Consider the following 15386-nt stretch of genomic DNA (forward strand, 5'->3'; position numbering starts at 1 on the left):
GCAGTGCTCGCACAAAGCGAACTGTCCTGCGCTTTATTCTATCGGGGGTGGGGGGAGCATTGTGTTGGCTATTTTCACAAAGCGTAGTTGCCTATGTTTCTATGCGTTGTGCAAGCCTTTGAAAGGCAAAGTCCGCTACTCCTCTCTCCTCCCTCTTTGTGCACGACACGCACGTAGTGCGGATGAGTGTCTGCATGTCTACTCGAGGATAAGGCACAATGCAGCTTATGTGCTGGCTGGTCGCCTGTACTATCGCGTGTTCTCTTGGCTACCTTCATTCCTTTCATTCTTCGTTTCCCCTCTCATTTCTGACTTCCGCTAAGTGTTCTGCTTCCTTGCAAAAGTTCCTCCACACGCACATATCCGTCAAGAAGAGCGAGACGCCGCACTCAGCCCCCTGAGACCGCCATCAGCGCCTCTCCCCTCCCTCAACACCTTGCCCCGCTTCATTAAAAATCTCACGGACAGTTACAGCGCCATCTTGCCTAGAGCCCACCAACACTCTTTTTGACACCCTCCCTCTTCTACGTAATGCGAGCACGGGCCATGCTGCGCTGTGTGGCCAGGGTGGTCACTCCAGGTGCAGCCACAGGCACCTCCCCTACCTCTTCCTCGCCCACACCCATGTCGTATTCTCCAGTGTCTGTTCACAGCACTAGGCACGCGCTTCGCACGCGTGACATTACGCTGCGTGTGCCCAGTTCCGACAAACTTCTGCGCTTCTCCTTTTGCTCTACCCGCCACCTATTGGCTGAGACGATTCGCCGGCACGACCTGCTGCGGAGCACGAGAGCTCATCTTGACTTCCTGCAGCTCCTGGGGACACAGCTCACGTTTACGAACCTACTTGCCTCCGCATTAGAGGGTGAGGAGCGAGTGGAGGCTCGATTCACCGCGGAGGAGGCCACCATCTTGACGGAAGCACTGGCGCTGGGGGAGTGTCGGTGCCACCTGGGGCCCGAGTACAATGCACAGCTGGAAGCACGCGGTCTGCCGACGTTTCCGTTGCGCGTAAACCGTGTCTTGTATCGCCAGGAGAAGCCCTTTTCGTCGGTCGTGCACGCTGATCTGGCTGAGCTCCTGCAGACTTCTTCCGACACTGCTTCCAACATCGCTGCCGCTGCCACTCGTGCAAGCGAAGGCAGTGATATACCGCTCTCCTTGCACCTGCCTAACATGACAGGCCGGGCGCCTCTGGAGGCGTGGAAGAGCTTCTTCTCCTACAACAGCAGCCTACACGCCTACAACTACCTGCGCCGGTCCGACGGCAGCGTCTCGGCGGTGTGGATGCAGTCCCGAATCGATGCGGCCACGCTGCTGGCCCAGGGATTCTTGAACGCGGATAACACTGCTGCCGTTTCTGAATGGCATCACGACGAGGTGTGCAGTGACAGGGACGAAGAAAAGAAGGCACAGGACGTTCAGCGAGCGCTTCGGCATGCAATTCCACTTAGCTTTGGCGTGATGGTGACACCGCTGGCCGCTGGAGGAGCGGTAGAACACCAGGTGAACCAGTTGACCCGAGTAGTGATGGAGGCCGCCGCGCTACTGTGCGTACCGTCTGACGGCGAAACAACGGTCGCCTCACCTCTGCAGCTGCTGGTAGATCGATGCGCCGAGAGGCACACTACGTGCCAGCACATCCTGTCGCTGGTTTCTGGTGACTACGAAGGTGCCTATCAAGTTGCGGTGGCTGCACGGCAATACAGCGATGATCCGGCACAGGTGGCCGCGGTGGTGGACCCGATACGGCGAGCGCTGGGGGTGCAGGACTTTGTGACCCCCCTCGCGGCAACGGAAGTGGCGCGGACGGGGATCGACTTTTTTTGCCGCTGCTCAAAGCAGCAGATCATCGACTCCCTCGCCTCCGCGCCCCTCAGTACGCTGGAGTCTTTGAGGGAGAGCGGCCACACGGTTCACTGCTGCTTTTGTGGAAGGCAGCACAAACTCGCCGACGTGGAGTGTCAAGTGCTGAAAAAGACAGCTCGATCGGCTATCACGTCGTCGCAGTGATGGCACTCCTTTCGGAGAAGAGAAGCCGCTGCTCTCCTCTCTCCCTCACAGAGTGCTTGGACACTCTATCAGATTCGGCGTACGCCTTTTACTTCACAGTTTCGTTTATAAATGTTCGTCCACCCACACTCTAGTTGCATGGGCCAAGAGCATCACAACGATGCCAAAGCACTTTCCAGCAGAGTGCCGTACGCGCATCGCATCTGAACACTCTCTTGAACGAATATGAGGTATCATGCACTTGCACACTGCTCGTAGTGGAACAGCACGCCATCAATGCTGGCATGGTTGTCGCAGTGCGGTAATGTCGTTTGTTTCTCTTTCGTTTCCATCCTTCCCTCCTTCTCGTCCCTCCGCCGCCAGTACTTTTCCTCTTTTGGAGCTTCGGTACTCGTTCTGCGGAGTTGCCGCCGCTTTGCTTTACGACTCGCTAATCTCCGCCATGATGACGGGAAGGGGACACACCTCAGCGGGTGGTATCCCGGGCACCAGTGTCCCCGCTCTGTGTGAGGAGGCCGAGTAGCCCCTCTATCCCTGCCACTGCCTCACCACCTGTGGTGGTGACAGGGTCGGGCGCTGGGGTGGTGGTGTAACCTCCTGTTGTATGGCAGAGAGAGTGGGCACGGTGCGAAGGAGGATAAGAAAAAAGGGGTGATGGATTCCCGCGTGCAGCGCAACTGGCCAGTTTCCGTGTTTTTGCTTTCCACCATGGTTGCACGTGCAGAATGCAGACGTGAGTGCTGGGTTGCAGAAATCAACCCTTCTGGCTTATGCGCAGCAGCCCCATTCGATACGTGCGAGCCCGCATTCACCCACGCCACAACGTGCATGTTTGCACACACCAGTACTTACAGCCACATAGGAGAACTACTTGGCAAGGAGCTGGCCTGCTGGCTTGAATGCTGATCATCGATCTTCACTTAGCGAATTTTCAGCGCAGAGGAGGAGGAGGAAGGTGGAGAACAGAGTCAGCCAAACTCACGGCTCTGCGTGCAGGGGAAGTACGTGAGCTGCATTTATTCCCGCCAAACCGGGTGAGCAAAGGGCTGCCTCTCAAACAGGATTTTCTTCGGCAATGCCAGCGCAGGCTTTTTCGGCGTATTTTGATGCCGCAGTCGCATTTCGTTAGAGAATTTTCTGTGACTCAGCACGGACCATCCCCCCAACGATCCTCTAACTCGTATTGCGTCTCCGACAGTCCTCCGGGGACTTCTCTCTGGGTTTCGAACAGCGGAGAAAAGGTGCCACTCAGAGGTGACAGCACCACGCTGTTCGCCTACGGGCGAACGAAAGACAACCCCACACCTGGTTCCTACTCCTCAAAGCTATGCGACAACGTGTCGGCAGGGTTCAGCGGACCAACTATGTAGAAGAGTACAACCTTAATGCTTGATTTGTAGAACAAACCATACGTGTGCACGTGCACAACTTACCCAGCGATTGATCACGTCCAATGCGGCCAAGCCGATTCAGGTGCATTTGAGCATGCAGGAAAAAAAAAATGAAGAAGAGGTGGCCCTTCGCCTCCACTGGGGAGCCTTCTCTGGACGAATGAACGCAGCACGAGTTGCTAGTTTTCCATCCACTCTTCGTGATGCGACTGATACTAACGTTTGTTCGTCTCACTCTCGACTTCACCACGTCTGGCAAGGCGTGAGGCATCAGTGTCTCTGTGAAGGAGCTGGAGAGGCTCATAGATAGCCATCACCTTCCAGAGCTGTGCGAGAGAGTCATGCCAAGCACGGCGATGGTGCACTTCTCTGAGGAGCCCAAGTTGAGCACGCCAAATGTGTGTTGGCAGCTGAAGCGTCTTTTTCCAATGATGTTCGGTTGTTGTATGGAGAGCGAAGTGGCAGCGCTGCGTCGTAAACACACACGTTCTCAACGATCCTTCATGCGCCGCGTGGCAGTCGTCACGGAAGAAATGAGCACCGCGCATGCTGTTTTGTAGGTGCGCAGGTCTGTGAGGAGTTAGGGTCGTGCTTCTGCTTTGCTTCTTTCAGCTATTTTGACTTCCTCCACCCCACCCCCCCCCAAATGTGACTCATAATTATTTTTTTTCTTTTGGGGGGGGGGGGGACTATAAAAAGGGTATGAAAGTGCACCCCCCCCTACCCACGCTCCCGCTATTACTCGTAAAAGAAAGCAGCAGCGAGCAAAGCACGTTTGATACTAACGACAATACAGCGCTGTGCACCACATGCACCCACTGGAACAACGACGTCACCAAACGAAAGTGTCGCGCAAACAAGTAAGAAACGGAAGAAAAATGCAAAAAGGGCACCACGCCGCCCCCAACATCGCCCTCTACGTCCGCCTGCGCCTCTTTCGACACGCACTTCGGATGCCTGTTTGGTGATTTCCCTTTTCTGTGTTGACTTTCTCATGCTGGGTTCATTTATTAGTATTCTTAGTCTTAGTCTTTGGAACACCTTTAACTGCATCCTGTCAACCAACTTCCATCCAGTGAGCATCGATCCGCACATACGCACATACGCACACAAATCACGTCAGATCAAGTCAAAAATACGCACAAGCATACAACAAAGCAGGAAGACAAGGGTGCAGAGAAGGAGCGCTCGGTGCCTCGTACAGCGTCGACACATGGTGTCGCTACCTGCTCTTAGGTGTGCGCTTTTCATTTCTCCTATTCCATCTTCTCTCCCAAGGGTCGAGGAGCAGTCAATGATGTCGGAAAGGGGGAGGGGGCTGCTGAGCTGGTGGTGCTCGTAGTGCAGTCGTAAAATGGCGCGGTGAGTCCCCTGAGCTGCGGAGTGTAGGTGGATATGCGCTGGTTCTGGTGGTGGCGCTTTGTGCTGCATACTCTCGCATTCAGGGCAATGGAGGCATATCCCTTTTTCTTTCCTCTCGCAAAAAAATGGCCCCACGTGCGTTCTCTTATCGTTGTAACGCATAAAAGCCAACGCTACGTGTGTCTCGGTGCGCATTGGCACGGCTGGGTGTCTCATGCCCTCTTTTTATGCTCACACTCTTCTCATTCCTCTACTTTCACCTCAAGGTGCGCATCATGGTCAAGAAAGCTTCCTTGACGAAGCGCAGTGCCGGCGATGTCGCGACGCCTCGACCAGGAGAGACCGCTGCCACTTCCGTCGACAGCACATTGAGCCCTCGGACCTTTCGTCAGCACAAGTGGGCGAAACGCGTGGATGACGCAGTGATTGCGATGGGCCATGTGCAGCAGTCCCTCCAGCAACACACAGTCGAGGTGGACACCGTGAAGCGGGAGTTGGAGGAGCTTACGTACACTGCCGCCGCGCTCTGGGCAGCAAACCCAGACGAGCTCCCTGCGCAGTATAGGGCCAAGCAACAGGCGTCGTCGCAACGGACGAGCAATTCAGTCGGCAGTGCACCCCGATCAACCAACACCACTCCGACAAAGCGGTGCTCTGGATCAGACATCGCATCGCTTTCCGCGAGCCCTGGCGGCGACGCTGTCAGTGGAATCTCAGGAACGGGCCTCGAAAGTGTTGAGCAGACGCTGCTACAACTCTCCCCAGCGCAGCGGGCAAAGGTGTCGGCAGCGCTCCAGTTACTCTTCTACGCACCCCCAATCGCGTCATCCGTGGAAGTCGTCATGGACGGCACTGATGCAGATGTTGCCGGTGACCTGTCGGCCACGGTGGCAGATCGTGCAGCTCAGGAAAAGTCAGCACCGCTGGCAAAGTCTGGAAATGCCGAGAGCGCCGTCCCAGCGCCGTGTGCGGTAGTGTCTCCTGCGATGGTGACTGCCAGCAACAGCAGAATATCGACTGCTGCGACTGGGCGGCGCAATGGTATCCCACTAGCACTCTTTCTCGCTATGCAGGAACTGCGAACAAGGAGGATTCATCTAGAAGCGCAGCTAACAACGGCCGCCAACGCCACTGCCCAGCAGCTGGAAAGGTTTCAGCTGCTTCAGGAGGAGCTGATGGTCTCGCAGTACGGCCTGGAAGCGGCACGGCGCGATCCACAACAGGGGCTCCAACAGCAGCTGGCAGGTCAGCAAACACCATCGGAAAGTATCCCTACATCATCGTAAGGTGCCATGGAGAGGAGGGGGGGAGGCTGCTGTGACTTTGCCTGTTTGTCGCCGTGTCTCTGTCTGCTTGTCTACTGGAAGTTGTGTGGCAGGGTTGACGCCGCGAGCGTTGTTTTGAATTGCTTCTTTGGCTGTTGCGATTGGGTTTGCCCCTTGTCCAAAACACTCGCGCTGTCTTCCCCTCCCCTTCCTCCAAGTCGATGATTTTCTTTTCACGATGCCACGCTACCTGCGTTTTGTGGGTGTGTCGTAGGCACAGCACAGCGCGAAAGACAGCGGTCAGCCATGCCCCGCTTTCTCGCCGCCACGACTACCCCTGCCCTTTGCTTCAATGCACACACTGGGAGTATTGGGGAGGGGGCGGTGAGACGCTACGAGATCGAGAGATGAGATGCAGGATGGTCGGTGGCTCACATGTATAGGAAGCTCCAGCAGTGCCTCGATGCTGTTACCCAGAAGGCAGAAAAAGTAACATGGCAGCCTCAACAACAACTTCTTTTCTCTTTGCCACCGCGCCGGAGAGCACAAACAAACACATCATGTCCGTGGTGATGCATGAGTCCGTCAATGCATTCGCGTGAAGGGAGCGAAAGGTGACTTTTCGACTCTTCACTCACGCACGCACGTGGGTGTGTGCACTCTTTCTTTGCCGCATTGCTTGAAGCGTGCAGCCCGTAGACGCGCACGCCTCACGCACGGGTCTCCCTCCGTCTTGTCTCGTGCTGCCCCTCTTCCGCACTCTACATCCGCCTGCCGTCCCATGCATCTTGCTCCTCCTTCCTTCTCGCGTGTGTGTGTGTGTGGGGGGGTGCACCGTCTCAGTCAAGCAGAAAAAAAAATATGAGCAATACTGCAGCACGGACACCATTTTTGCCGCCAGCACCACCGAGTCACACATATATGCCTACCCCGCTAACCACGCACACACTAAAATCAAGAGGATGGGCACTACTTTGTCCCGGCAAGAAGAGCTTTTCCTCCACCGGAAGTGGTCGGAGTTGCTCGAGGTGGCCATGGCGGCAGACATGGCCGAGCAGGCAGCTAACACGACAGGCGGACAAGGCGATGACGGTGTAGACGGCGGGAAACCCTGCAGCATGCGCGACGCAGCGCCACAGCACAAACGGGTGGGCCGAACCAAGGCGGGGGGCTTCCGTCTCTCTTTTCAAGAGTGGCAAGCCTTTCTGTCGGTGCTAGAGCCGCACGGAGTGAGGTCGAGCAGCGCCCCATCCGACCTATGCGCTGCCCTCTCCCCAGCGCAGCTGCACGTGCCTGCCGTGACACTTATGGTGCACTTATGCGTGTGGTGGAGAGGAGCCATTTCGGCCAGCGTGCTGGGTGAGCGCGTCGAGCGGCTAGTGCAGCTGGTGGCAGATGTGCAACACCCCAGAGAGTGCAATATGAAGAGCACGTACTTGTGTAGCAGTGCCGGACCAGATGCAGGGGGTCACACTGTCGACGACGTGGGGGCGGGTCCCGGGGGCGCCCCGCGTAGTCGCCCCGCAAGACTGGCGCGCTTTGTGAAGATGCGCATCGTCGACCGCTCCAAGCGTGGCTCCAGATCCACCGCCGCTGCAACCACCGCAGACGAAGAAGAGCTGTCGCTAGATACCTTCGCCGACATGGTGAGCCTGACGCAACAGCTACTGGAGCAGGAAGGTGTGCTGGCTGCTGACACGGCAGGTGTCGCTGGAACCTCTACCATGCAGGGCACATGTACCTTTGAGCTCTACGACGAGAAGATCAACAACGCTGAGGCGCTCAAACAGCGTCCTATATTGGCGGTGGTGATGGTGCTGGTGCTCGCTGTGTACGCCAGCAAGATAGAATCACATCCACAGCTCGCCGCGCGCAGCGTTTCACACTTGGAGGTTCTTGAGAAGATGATGGTGCTGGGGGGCAGCGATAGCAGTGGGAACAGTGCTGCTACTGTTTCCATCCCTCGTCCGACATCGTCCTCGTCGTCAACACTGGCCGCTCTTTGGCCCTTGACGGGTGAGCTTGAGGTGGCCCTCGTGCATCGCCAGCACGAAGCCGACGTCGCGCGCTGCTTCTCCACTGAAGGGGAAGAACTTCGCTCTACACTTCGGTATATGCATGAAAATCGGGTATCACTTCCGCAAGATAGATCAGCCGCCAAGGCTGCGACCCTGAGCGAGAGGTGGGCGGCCGGGGCCTCGCAGTACGTTGGCCAGCGCCCGATCTGGGCTGCCCTGCGCACCCATTTTCTCTCAACTGGCGTCTTCGATGCCGATAAGCCGACAGTGCTGGTGTTCTTTGGTCCCTCTGGCTACGGCAAGTCGGAGCTGGCAAAGCGGGTGGCCAGTGTGCTGCACGGCCTTCCGATTCCAGAGCTCGAGACATCCGGCAAGATGGTGTACATCCACATGCCGTCCTTCTGCACAAAAGACAGCATCTATTCTCTCGTCGACCCGCCAGCCGCCCACGTCGGCAGCGGTATCCTCCTCTCTGCTTTGCAGAGGCACCCGGACGCAGTCGTCGTGCTGGACGAGTTCGAGAAAAGCACGGCGGAGGCTATCAACAATCTGTGGCTGTCCGCCTTTCAAAAGAACGGTGTGCTGCGTTCCCTGAAGGAAGCGAGTCGATCCGTCTCCACCGTGCGCACAACTTTTATTCTCACCTGCAATATTGCGGCGGAGAGCATTGTGGCTCGTGAGGGTCTCTACCTCAACGCGTCGCCGGCAGATCAAGAGAGGATACGGGCGCTCTTTCAGTCGCAATGCAAGAGGGTGTGCCAGGAGACCATGGGTGAGCCTTTCGTCAACCGCGTGGATCACTTCTTCCCCTTCATGCCGTACACACGTGCTGAGCGGCGGCAATTTGTGTGCCTCCTGCTAGAGCGACTCTTGACAAGTCAGGCTGAGAAGAGCCGCGTCATCTACGCAACACCGGGGTTTGTAGAGGCGATGGTGGAGCGGCTCCACACCTTCCATGCCGCCACTCTGGAGGAAGCCGTGCGAACGCAAGTCGTGCGGATGGCACACGAAGGGTGGACATCCGGTGTGCTCACAGTTGAGCGCCACATCGCCGGTGGCACCGTGGCGGTGCTGCTGCCTGCGACAAGGTCAGAGCTGTTGAAGCACGCAACGCCTGCCTCATCACCGCCAGCGTCGACGATGAGTGGCTGCACTTCTGTCGGCTTGAATGGCGGCGACAGTGACGACCTCGTCGACATAAGTGGTCGCTCTCTTTTGGTCGAGGCCTGGGAGTCGTTGCCTGGCGGTCCGCAATCGCTGGCACAGTGGGCTGCAACGGGGGGAAGGGCGAATTGCACGCCTGGGACTGGGGATGAGGACGATACATCAAGTGCATCACAAGTGACTACAGCGTCTTCAACGAACCCACAGAAAATCACCCTATCTCCAGCGATAGCCTCCACTACGATCTCGCTGCCACCCGCGCCAACCAGTGCTGCACCGCATACCGTCAGCGCCCCAGCTTCAGAGAAGGAATACGAGTACGAGTATGTGACTGACAAGCTTCGCATTCTGGAGCTGGAGAAGGAGCTGATCACGACGCGGGCGCTGCTGCAACAGCGTGACTTGGAGATAGCTACCCTGAAGGACAAGATCCTGCTGCTGCAGAAGGCGCTCGCGTTGATACTCCTCTCGCTGCTGAGCTGCCTCTGCCTCATGGCGCTCATGATCGGGCTCAAGCTGACACTGCTCTTCGCCTTGGCCATAGCGGGCTGTCTCGTATTTGTGCTCGGTGTGCCTCTATCCTTCCTGCTCGACGCCATGCGCGGATTCTTCCACTTACTGGGTCCCTACAAGGCCGGTGGGCTTCTCCTCGTCCTGGTTGCTTGGCTCGCTCGGGCATCGCGGTCGGCCACGTCGTGCTAGTAGGGAGCTCACAGAGAAAGGGGTGGCGCACTCAAGATGGAAGAACGACGCTGCTGCTAACGCTACTTTGTGCTTCGAGTGCATTGCCGAGGACACGCATACCGCCTCTCCCTCGCAAAAATAAAAGAAAAGGAGTACGGCAACAAGTGAACGGATTCGTCACTGGAAACGCCCCCTCTCTCTTCCTCTGGCATTCTACATGTTTGCCCAAGTGCAATCTACAACAACGTACGAAGGAGATGAAGACGTTGAGAGCAGGGAAGCCGCGGTAGCGATGGAGTAAACCATTGAATGCGCTTCAGAGTCTAGTCAACGTCATTTTTTCTCTCCTCTTTTGCTCTCGCTCTGCGGCTCGTCCCTTTGGGGGTTTCTGTGCATTGCAAGAGGAGCCTGGATGCCTCGTTATCATCGCTACTGGACCGACTGACCGCAGCACTTGACACGCATTCTCACTTACAAACGCCATCGTCCACATCATCACGTAGAGACCGAGACCACCAACATACCACTTAAATGGATAGCGGCAGCGATTCATCCAATGAGGGGGCCACGCAGTTCAAGGTGGTGGTGCTGGGCAACGGTGCCGTGGGCAAGACCTCCCTCATTCGCCACTTCTGCGATAGCGGCTTCACGAAAAGCTACAAGCAAACCATCGGAGTGGACTTCTACTCGCGCAAGGTCCAGCTGCCGCACAGCCACTCCCCTGTGACGCTGCAGCTGTGGGACATTGGCGGGCAGCAAATCGGCGGCAAAATGTTGGCAAACTACATCTATGGCTGCCACGCAGTATGCCTCGTATACGACATCACCAACCTGAACTCCTTCAAGGATCTTAGGGAGTGGAAGGAGTCCGTAGACAAGGTGTTCGCAGAGGCGTCGAGTGTGGCCCAGCCCAAGATGATACTGGTGGGAAACAAGGTCGATCTGCCCAATCGGCAGGTGACGGACGAACATCAAGCTGCCTTTAGCAAGAACTTCAGCATACCGCACTGCACCGTGTCGGCACAGTCTGGAGAGGGGGTGAACTCCATGTTCACTCGCATCGCCGCAACACTGGCCGGGGTGGCGATAAGGCAGCAGGACTTGGACTTGACAGATCGCGTCGAAGTGAATGTGGCGAGTCGACCAGAGGGGCGGCAGGTGGCGCCGCGGTCGCTCGCACTGCAGGCGACCAGCGAGTCCAAACACAAACGGAAGAATGGGGACTGCAGCCTCATGTGAGGAAGGGGGAGCGGCCCGTTCATGCTGCCCGCCGACCATGGAGACCATGTAAAAGAGAACCTTATCCTTTTCTGCTTGCAGTGTCACCGCTGTTGGTCATTCACCTTGTCGCTACATTCGCAACAACGTATCGCAGCGGCAAAGCGGAACGCGAATGAGGAGGAAAAGAGGAGAGAACGCCTACGCAACAGCGTTGTGCGGTTTGCTTTCTTCGCCTGCTCTTTTCTGTGTTGTGATTTGACTGAGTGACGCTCCCCTCTTCTTCTTCACCCGTTTCCTTCGCTATTTTGCTTTCCGTTTCTCTCTTTGCCCCTTTTCTTGTTCACCGTTGCGGGACGTGTGTGTGTGTGTGTGTGTGTTCTTGTGCATGTTGTGCTGTAAGATGGGGTGGTCAGTGGTGATCCCGTCTGCGCTAACCGATGCCGCCTTTTGGAGAGAGGGGGGAGAGGGCGACACGGAGGGGATATACATGCGTCCTTCTCCTTGTTGCTCCTGACCCAAGTGCGTCCATTGCCTGTGCGGGCTGTGTCTTCGGATGTTGCGTCATCAACGCACACCTAAAGTGGAAATGGAGTGCAGGCCGACCGCACGCGTAGGTGCGTGCATGCACTAGTCAACAGAAAAAAAAAGCCCGAGCAAGATTGAGTCAGACCATCCAGTCGCCTTTCTGTTGCTGCTGTCGCGCGCCTTTCCTCTGCCGCTTTCCACTGCTGCCTTTATGCGCCTCTTTCTATCAATGAAGAGCATCCATAATTCATACAACAGGACGAGGTGGTGACACGGAGGCGGGGCAATTGCACCGGTCCATCCCTTTTTTTTTTTTCATCCTGCTTGCTGGGAAGGTGGGGAGAGATGCGTGCAACCTCAACTCCCCCGCTGTGTCGGCGCAGCAGCTGCACGAGTATTCTCTCTCTTCTTTCCCTTGTCTTCTGTGCTTCCCTACACATGGCTTAGTTTTCCTTGCGAAGCGCACGTCTGACGCACTGGCACACCCACCGCGCATCCCCAGCGCCTGGGTGAGGAAAAGAGAGAACCCGACACACTGTATTATAAGCCGTGGTGTGCCGTGTGAGAAAATCGAGTCACACCACTGCGTCCCCGCCAGAGAGTACGCATAGAGGGCCCCGTTTGTTTCGTGTATAGACTCTCACTTCCTCTGACATTTCTGCAGGCGCGCCGGCGAGTGAGTCTCGCAACAACACGCCAACAGGCTTGGCCAGGGGAGTCTGTTCACTCACGCAGCTACGCCCAAAAACAAACACGCCTAGGCACGCACCCCTCCTTGTTGTCTATGATGATGAAGACTCTAGATCAGTGGCTTGAGGACAGCTCCTCCGAAGATGACGTCGAACGGGTGCAACTCGCTGCCAGTGGCGATGGCGACCCGCCCAGCACCTCAGACGGCGAGCGCACCACTGTGTCACGCGTGGTCGGCGCCTCGCCCAACAGCGGCGGTGAGACGTCCGTGTCTGGCAGCCTCGCCTCGGTGCATACACCGATTACACTGCGGCCAGCAAATCACCCGCCCGGCGGCCTTTATGGAAGGCAGGAGGAAACTCGCGACAGAATGATGCGTCTCCTCGGCGCGGATGCTGTTGCCAAAGCCACGCCCCCGGCATCGTCAAGCGCGTCACCCAGCAGCCCCACCTGTTCCGTAGCTGCGGCGCCGGACCGCAGCCGCTTCCCGTTCGGCGCAACGCCGCCCTTAGCTCACTCCGTGCCGCAGTCCTCATGGATACCCGCTCTGCTGCCTGGTGGGAATTCCACCGGCACCAACGCGGGCTCTCAGACAGGTGCGCTGACAGGACCACTGAATGCGGTCACCCAGATGGACACGGTGACCGACTCCAGCCAGCTGCCTGAGATCGAAAAGACCATGCAGGGTTTCAACGGCGTCTCGGCCTACGAGGCGGTAGAGGTGATGGTGGTTGACCGCGGAACTCAGACAGTGTCGACAGTGGGAACACAGACGGACCCGCTGCCAATGCCCTACGGCGCCTACTATCCCGGACCCTTCGCACCGTCGCCGTACACAGGAATTGGCCCGTACATCAGATGGATGCCGCCAAGTCTGCCACTACCACGCTACAGCATCGGCGTGGATGACCAGCCATTTCGGCACCACCACCATGACTACGAGCAGCGGGAGGCGGCGGAAGCTGCCAAGCTACGCGGCGAGCTCGAGATGGTTCAGAACACCATTGACATGCTGATCACTCGTTACAATCTCCCGCCGCCGCCAACGTAGTGCTCCATATTGCCGGTGTTTTGTTGTTGTTTTGAACTCTAATGCCTTTCCGACATGCTTGCGTGTGTGACTGGCATGACTGCTTCCTCTGGTGGTGTACGACGTACACCCCAATTGAGAACATGTGGCTTTGTGCTTGGTGGACAAGCACAAAGCCACACACTACACAAGTCCTCGACTTCGATTCGGCACACACACACACACACACACAGACACACTGTGACACTTCCCCCTCCTCTGGGTGACAAGTTGTGGGTGGAAGACTCGTTTCTTGCTGTGACACAAGTACCCCCTCCCCCCCTCAGTGGGAGTGTGTGAGCCTGCTCTCATTTTGGGGGTACTCTCTCTCTCCCTCTCCTGTACTCTGCTGCCCTCACAGCTTTTATGTACCAAGTCAGCACTGTGTTCACAGGTCTTACCATCATTATTGCTGTTCGACACACGCCCCCACCCTGCCCCACCTCCAGCCCAGCTCCTTTCGCGATCATACACTGCGCGGGAACGAACACTTCAGCCACGCACTGCCGTGTCTGTATGTAGATCCTTTTTTTTCGCTTTCTTTCTGTATTCCCTCTCTTCTTGTACAGGTCCTCTTGCGGGAAGCATGTTTTCTGCAAAGTACTACGACAATCCGTTCGCGGACAGCGACGACGACATCTGCTACGCCGAAATCATGTCGGATGGTGATGGCGGCGGCACCGCCGCCGACGCTCGGCCACGTTTCCCGTCCATTTCCCCCGCCGCCGTCTTCAACTCAGCGTGGCGTGGCAGCAGTGAAACGGCGAAGAGTGGATGCTTGGCCAGCATGGAGATCCCCCTCTCCACAGTGCACGGCTCGCGGCGCGGCAGCACACAAGCAGATAATCTGGAGTACGAAGCGTACATTGAACTGCTCTGCGCTGAACTGACGACAGCCAATGCCGACAACAACCGCCTGGCAGCCGCGCAGAGCAAACTGGAGTCGCGCGTGCGCAAGTTATCTTTCGAAAAAGAGAATGCCGAGCGGCAGATGCACCAAGAGAAGGAACGTAACCGCGTCTTGGCGGACAAGGTGTCGGCGTTAGAGGAGGAGCTGAAGCTGATGATGGTACGCGCCAGCTCTGCAGCGCACCGCCACGGCGCCATGTCGCTCGAGACGAGCAGTCTTCACACTTCCACAAGCCCTGAAAGACCGTTCGCTGCAGCACCACGAATGCGGCGACGCGACCCCAACGCCTCCCAGGAGCAGTTTATAGCACCCGACACGTCCTTTGAGCAGTCACGCAGCCTCGAGCAGAGCCCGTCAGCCGCATGGCGTGCGCCGTCAGTGGACGGAAGTTCCAGCCTCCGTGCCCTGGAGCAAATACACCACGCGCAAGCAGTTCACGCTACCTCCCGTGGTGGCTCGTATGATCGGCATGGCGAGCCAATCATGACAACGGCGTTGCCCCAGAGAGGGCGCACAGGCTACGAGCCACGCGGCGAGGCACCGCCACCCCTTGGTCAGCAGACGCGGCGCAGTCAGCGAGGGGCCGCCGCGGCATATGAAATCACCCTAGCCCAGCAGCAGGCTCGGAAGGAGCAGGCCGCCGCGGCACAGCAGCTGGAGGCGCACCTGCGCGAGCACAGTCAGCAGCGCGACGAACTTATGAAGCAACTAGAGCGTCTCGAGCGCACACGCACCCGTACGGTGGCGGATCGCAAAAAAAAGGCGGCAGTCGAACGCGACCTCGAGGAGGAAGAAAAGGTCATTGGTCAAATTCGACTCGAGCTGCGCTCCCGCTCCGCGCTGCTACGCTAGCCGCTGGCGTGGCGCGGCGTCTGTTTTGCTGGGGCAGGGGCGGGCGTGCCGCTTTCCGTTTGCGGCTCAGCGCGTTTTTTTGGGGGGGGGCGGCGCTAGGCACCCTCCGCAGGCGGCGACCGCGGGGCCGCTCCGGCCCCCGCCAGGGCCGGCGCCCCGGCCCCGGGCCCCCGGGGGGGGGGCCGGGCGTCCCGCCGGCGGGACGGGGGCGGCGGGCCCCGG

The 15386-nt window shown here is 57.8% G+C and overlaps 6 protein-coding genes and 1 pseudogene across 6 annotated transcripts, besides 1 other annotated feature; all 7 read left to right on the forward strand.

Annotated features, from left to right (window-relative positions):
* Nucleotides 1-531: 531 nt before the first annotated feature.
* LPMP_301640 (heat shock protein 33, putative) lies at nt 532-2013 on the forward strand (the record flags this gene model as incomplete). Its single annotated transcript, XM_010702888.1, has 1 exon — nt 532-2013. The coding sequence occupies one exon, from the start codon at nt 532-534 to the stop codon at nt 2011-2013; it is 1482 nt and encodes a 493-aa protein (XP_010701190.1).
* A 440-nt stretch (nt 2014-2453) lies between these two features.
* Nucleotides 2454-2603: a repeat region.
* A 1004-nt stretch (nt 2604-3607) lies between these two features.
* Nucleotides 3608-3964, forward strand: LPMP_301650 (annotated as a pseudogene).
* A 1029-nt stretch (nt 3965-4993) lies between these two features.
* LPMP_301660 (hypothetical protein) lies at nt 4994-6052 on the forward strand (the record flags this gene model as incomplete). Its single annotated transcript, XM_010702889.1, has 1 exon — nt 4994-6052. One exon carries the CDS (start codon nt 4994-4996, stop codon nt 6050-6052), a length of 1059 nt encoding a protein of 352 aa, XP_010701191.1.
* Nucleotides 6053-7338: 1286 nt separating this feature from the next.
* On the forward strand, nt 7339-9915 carry LPMP_301670 (hypothetical protein; the record flags this gene model as incomplete). Its single annotated transcript, XM_010702890.1, has 1 exon — nt 7339-9915. One exon carries the CDS (start codon nt 7339-7341, stop codon nt 9913-9915), a length of 2577 nt encoding a protein of 858 aa, XP_010701192.1.
* A 513-nt stretch (nt 9916-10428) lies between these two features.
* Nucleotides 10429-11136, forward strand: LPMP_301680 (small GTP-binding protein Rab28, putative; the record flags this gene model as incomplete). Its single annotated transcript, XM_010702891.1, has 1 exon — nt 10429-11136. One exon carries the CDS (start codon nt 10429-10431, stop codon nt 11134-11136), a length of 708 nt encoding a protein of 235 aa, XP_010701193.1.
* A 1876-nt stretch (nt 11137-13012) lies between these two features.
* LPMP_301690 (hypothetical protein) lies at nt 13013-13384 on the forward strand (the record flags this gene model as incomplete). The annotated part of the gene is made up of 1 exon (XM_010702892.1): nt 13013-13384. The coding sequence occupies one exon, from the start codon at nt 13013-13015 to the stop codon at nt 13382-13384; it is 372 nt and encodes a 123-aa protein (XP_010701194.1).
* Nucleotides 13385-13988: 604 nt separating this feature from the next.
* Nucleotides 13989-15164, forward strand: LPMP_301700 (hypothetical protein; the record flags this gene model as incomplete). The annotated part of the gene is made up of 1 exon (XM_010702893.1): nt 13989-15164. One exon carries the CDS (start codon nt 13989-13991, stop codon nt 15162-15164), a length of 1176 nt encoding a protein of 391 aa, XP_010701195.1.
* Nucleotides 15165-15386: the final 222 nt, after the last annotated feature.

This window comes from Leishmania panamensis (assembly GCF_000755165.1).
Source record: "Leishmania panamensis strain MHOM/PA/94/PSC-1 chromosome 30 sequence".
Lineage (NCBI taxonomy): Eukaryota > Euglenozoa > Kinetoplastea > Trypanosomatida > Trypanosomatidae > Leishmania > Leishmania panamensis.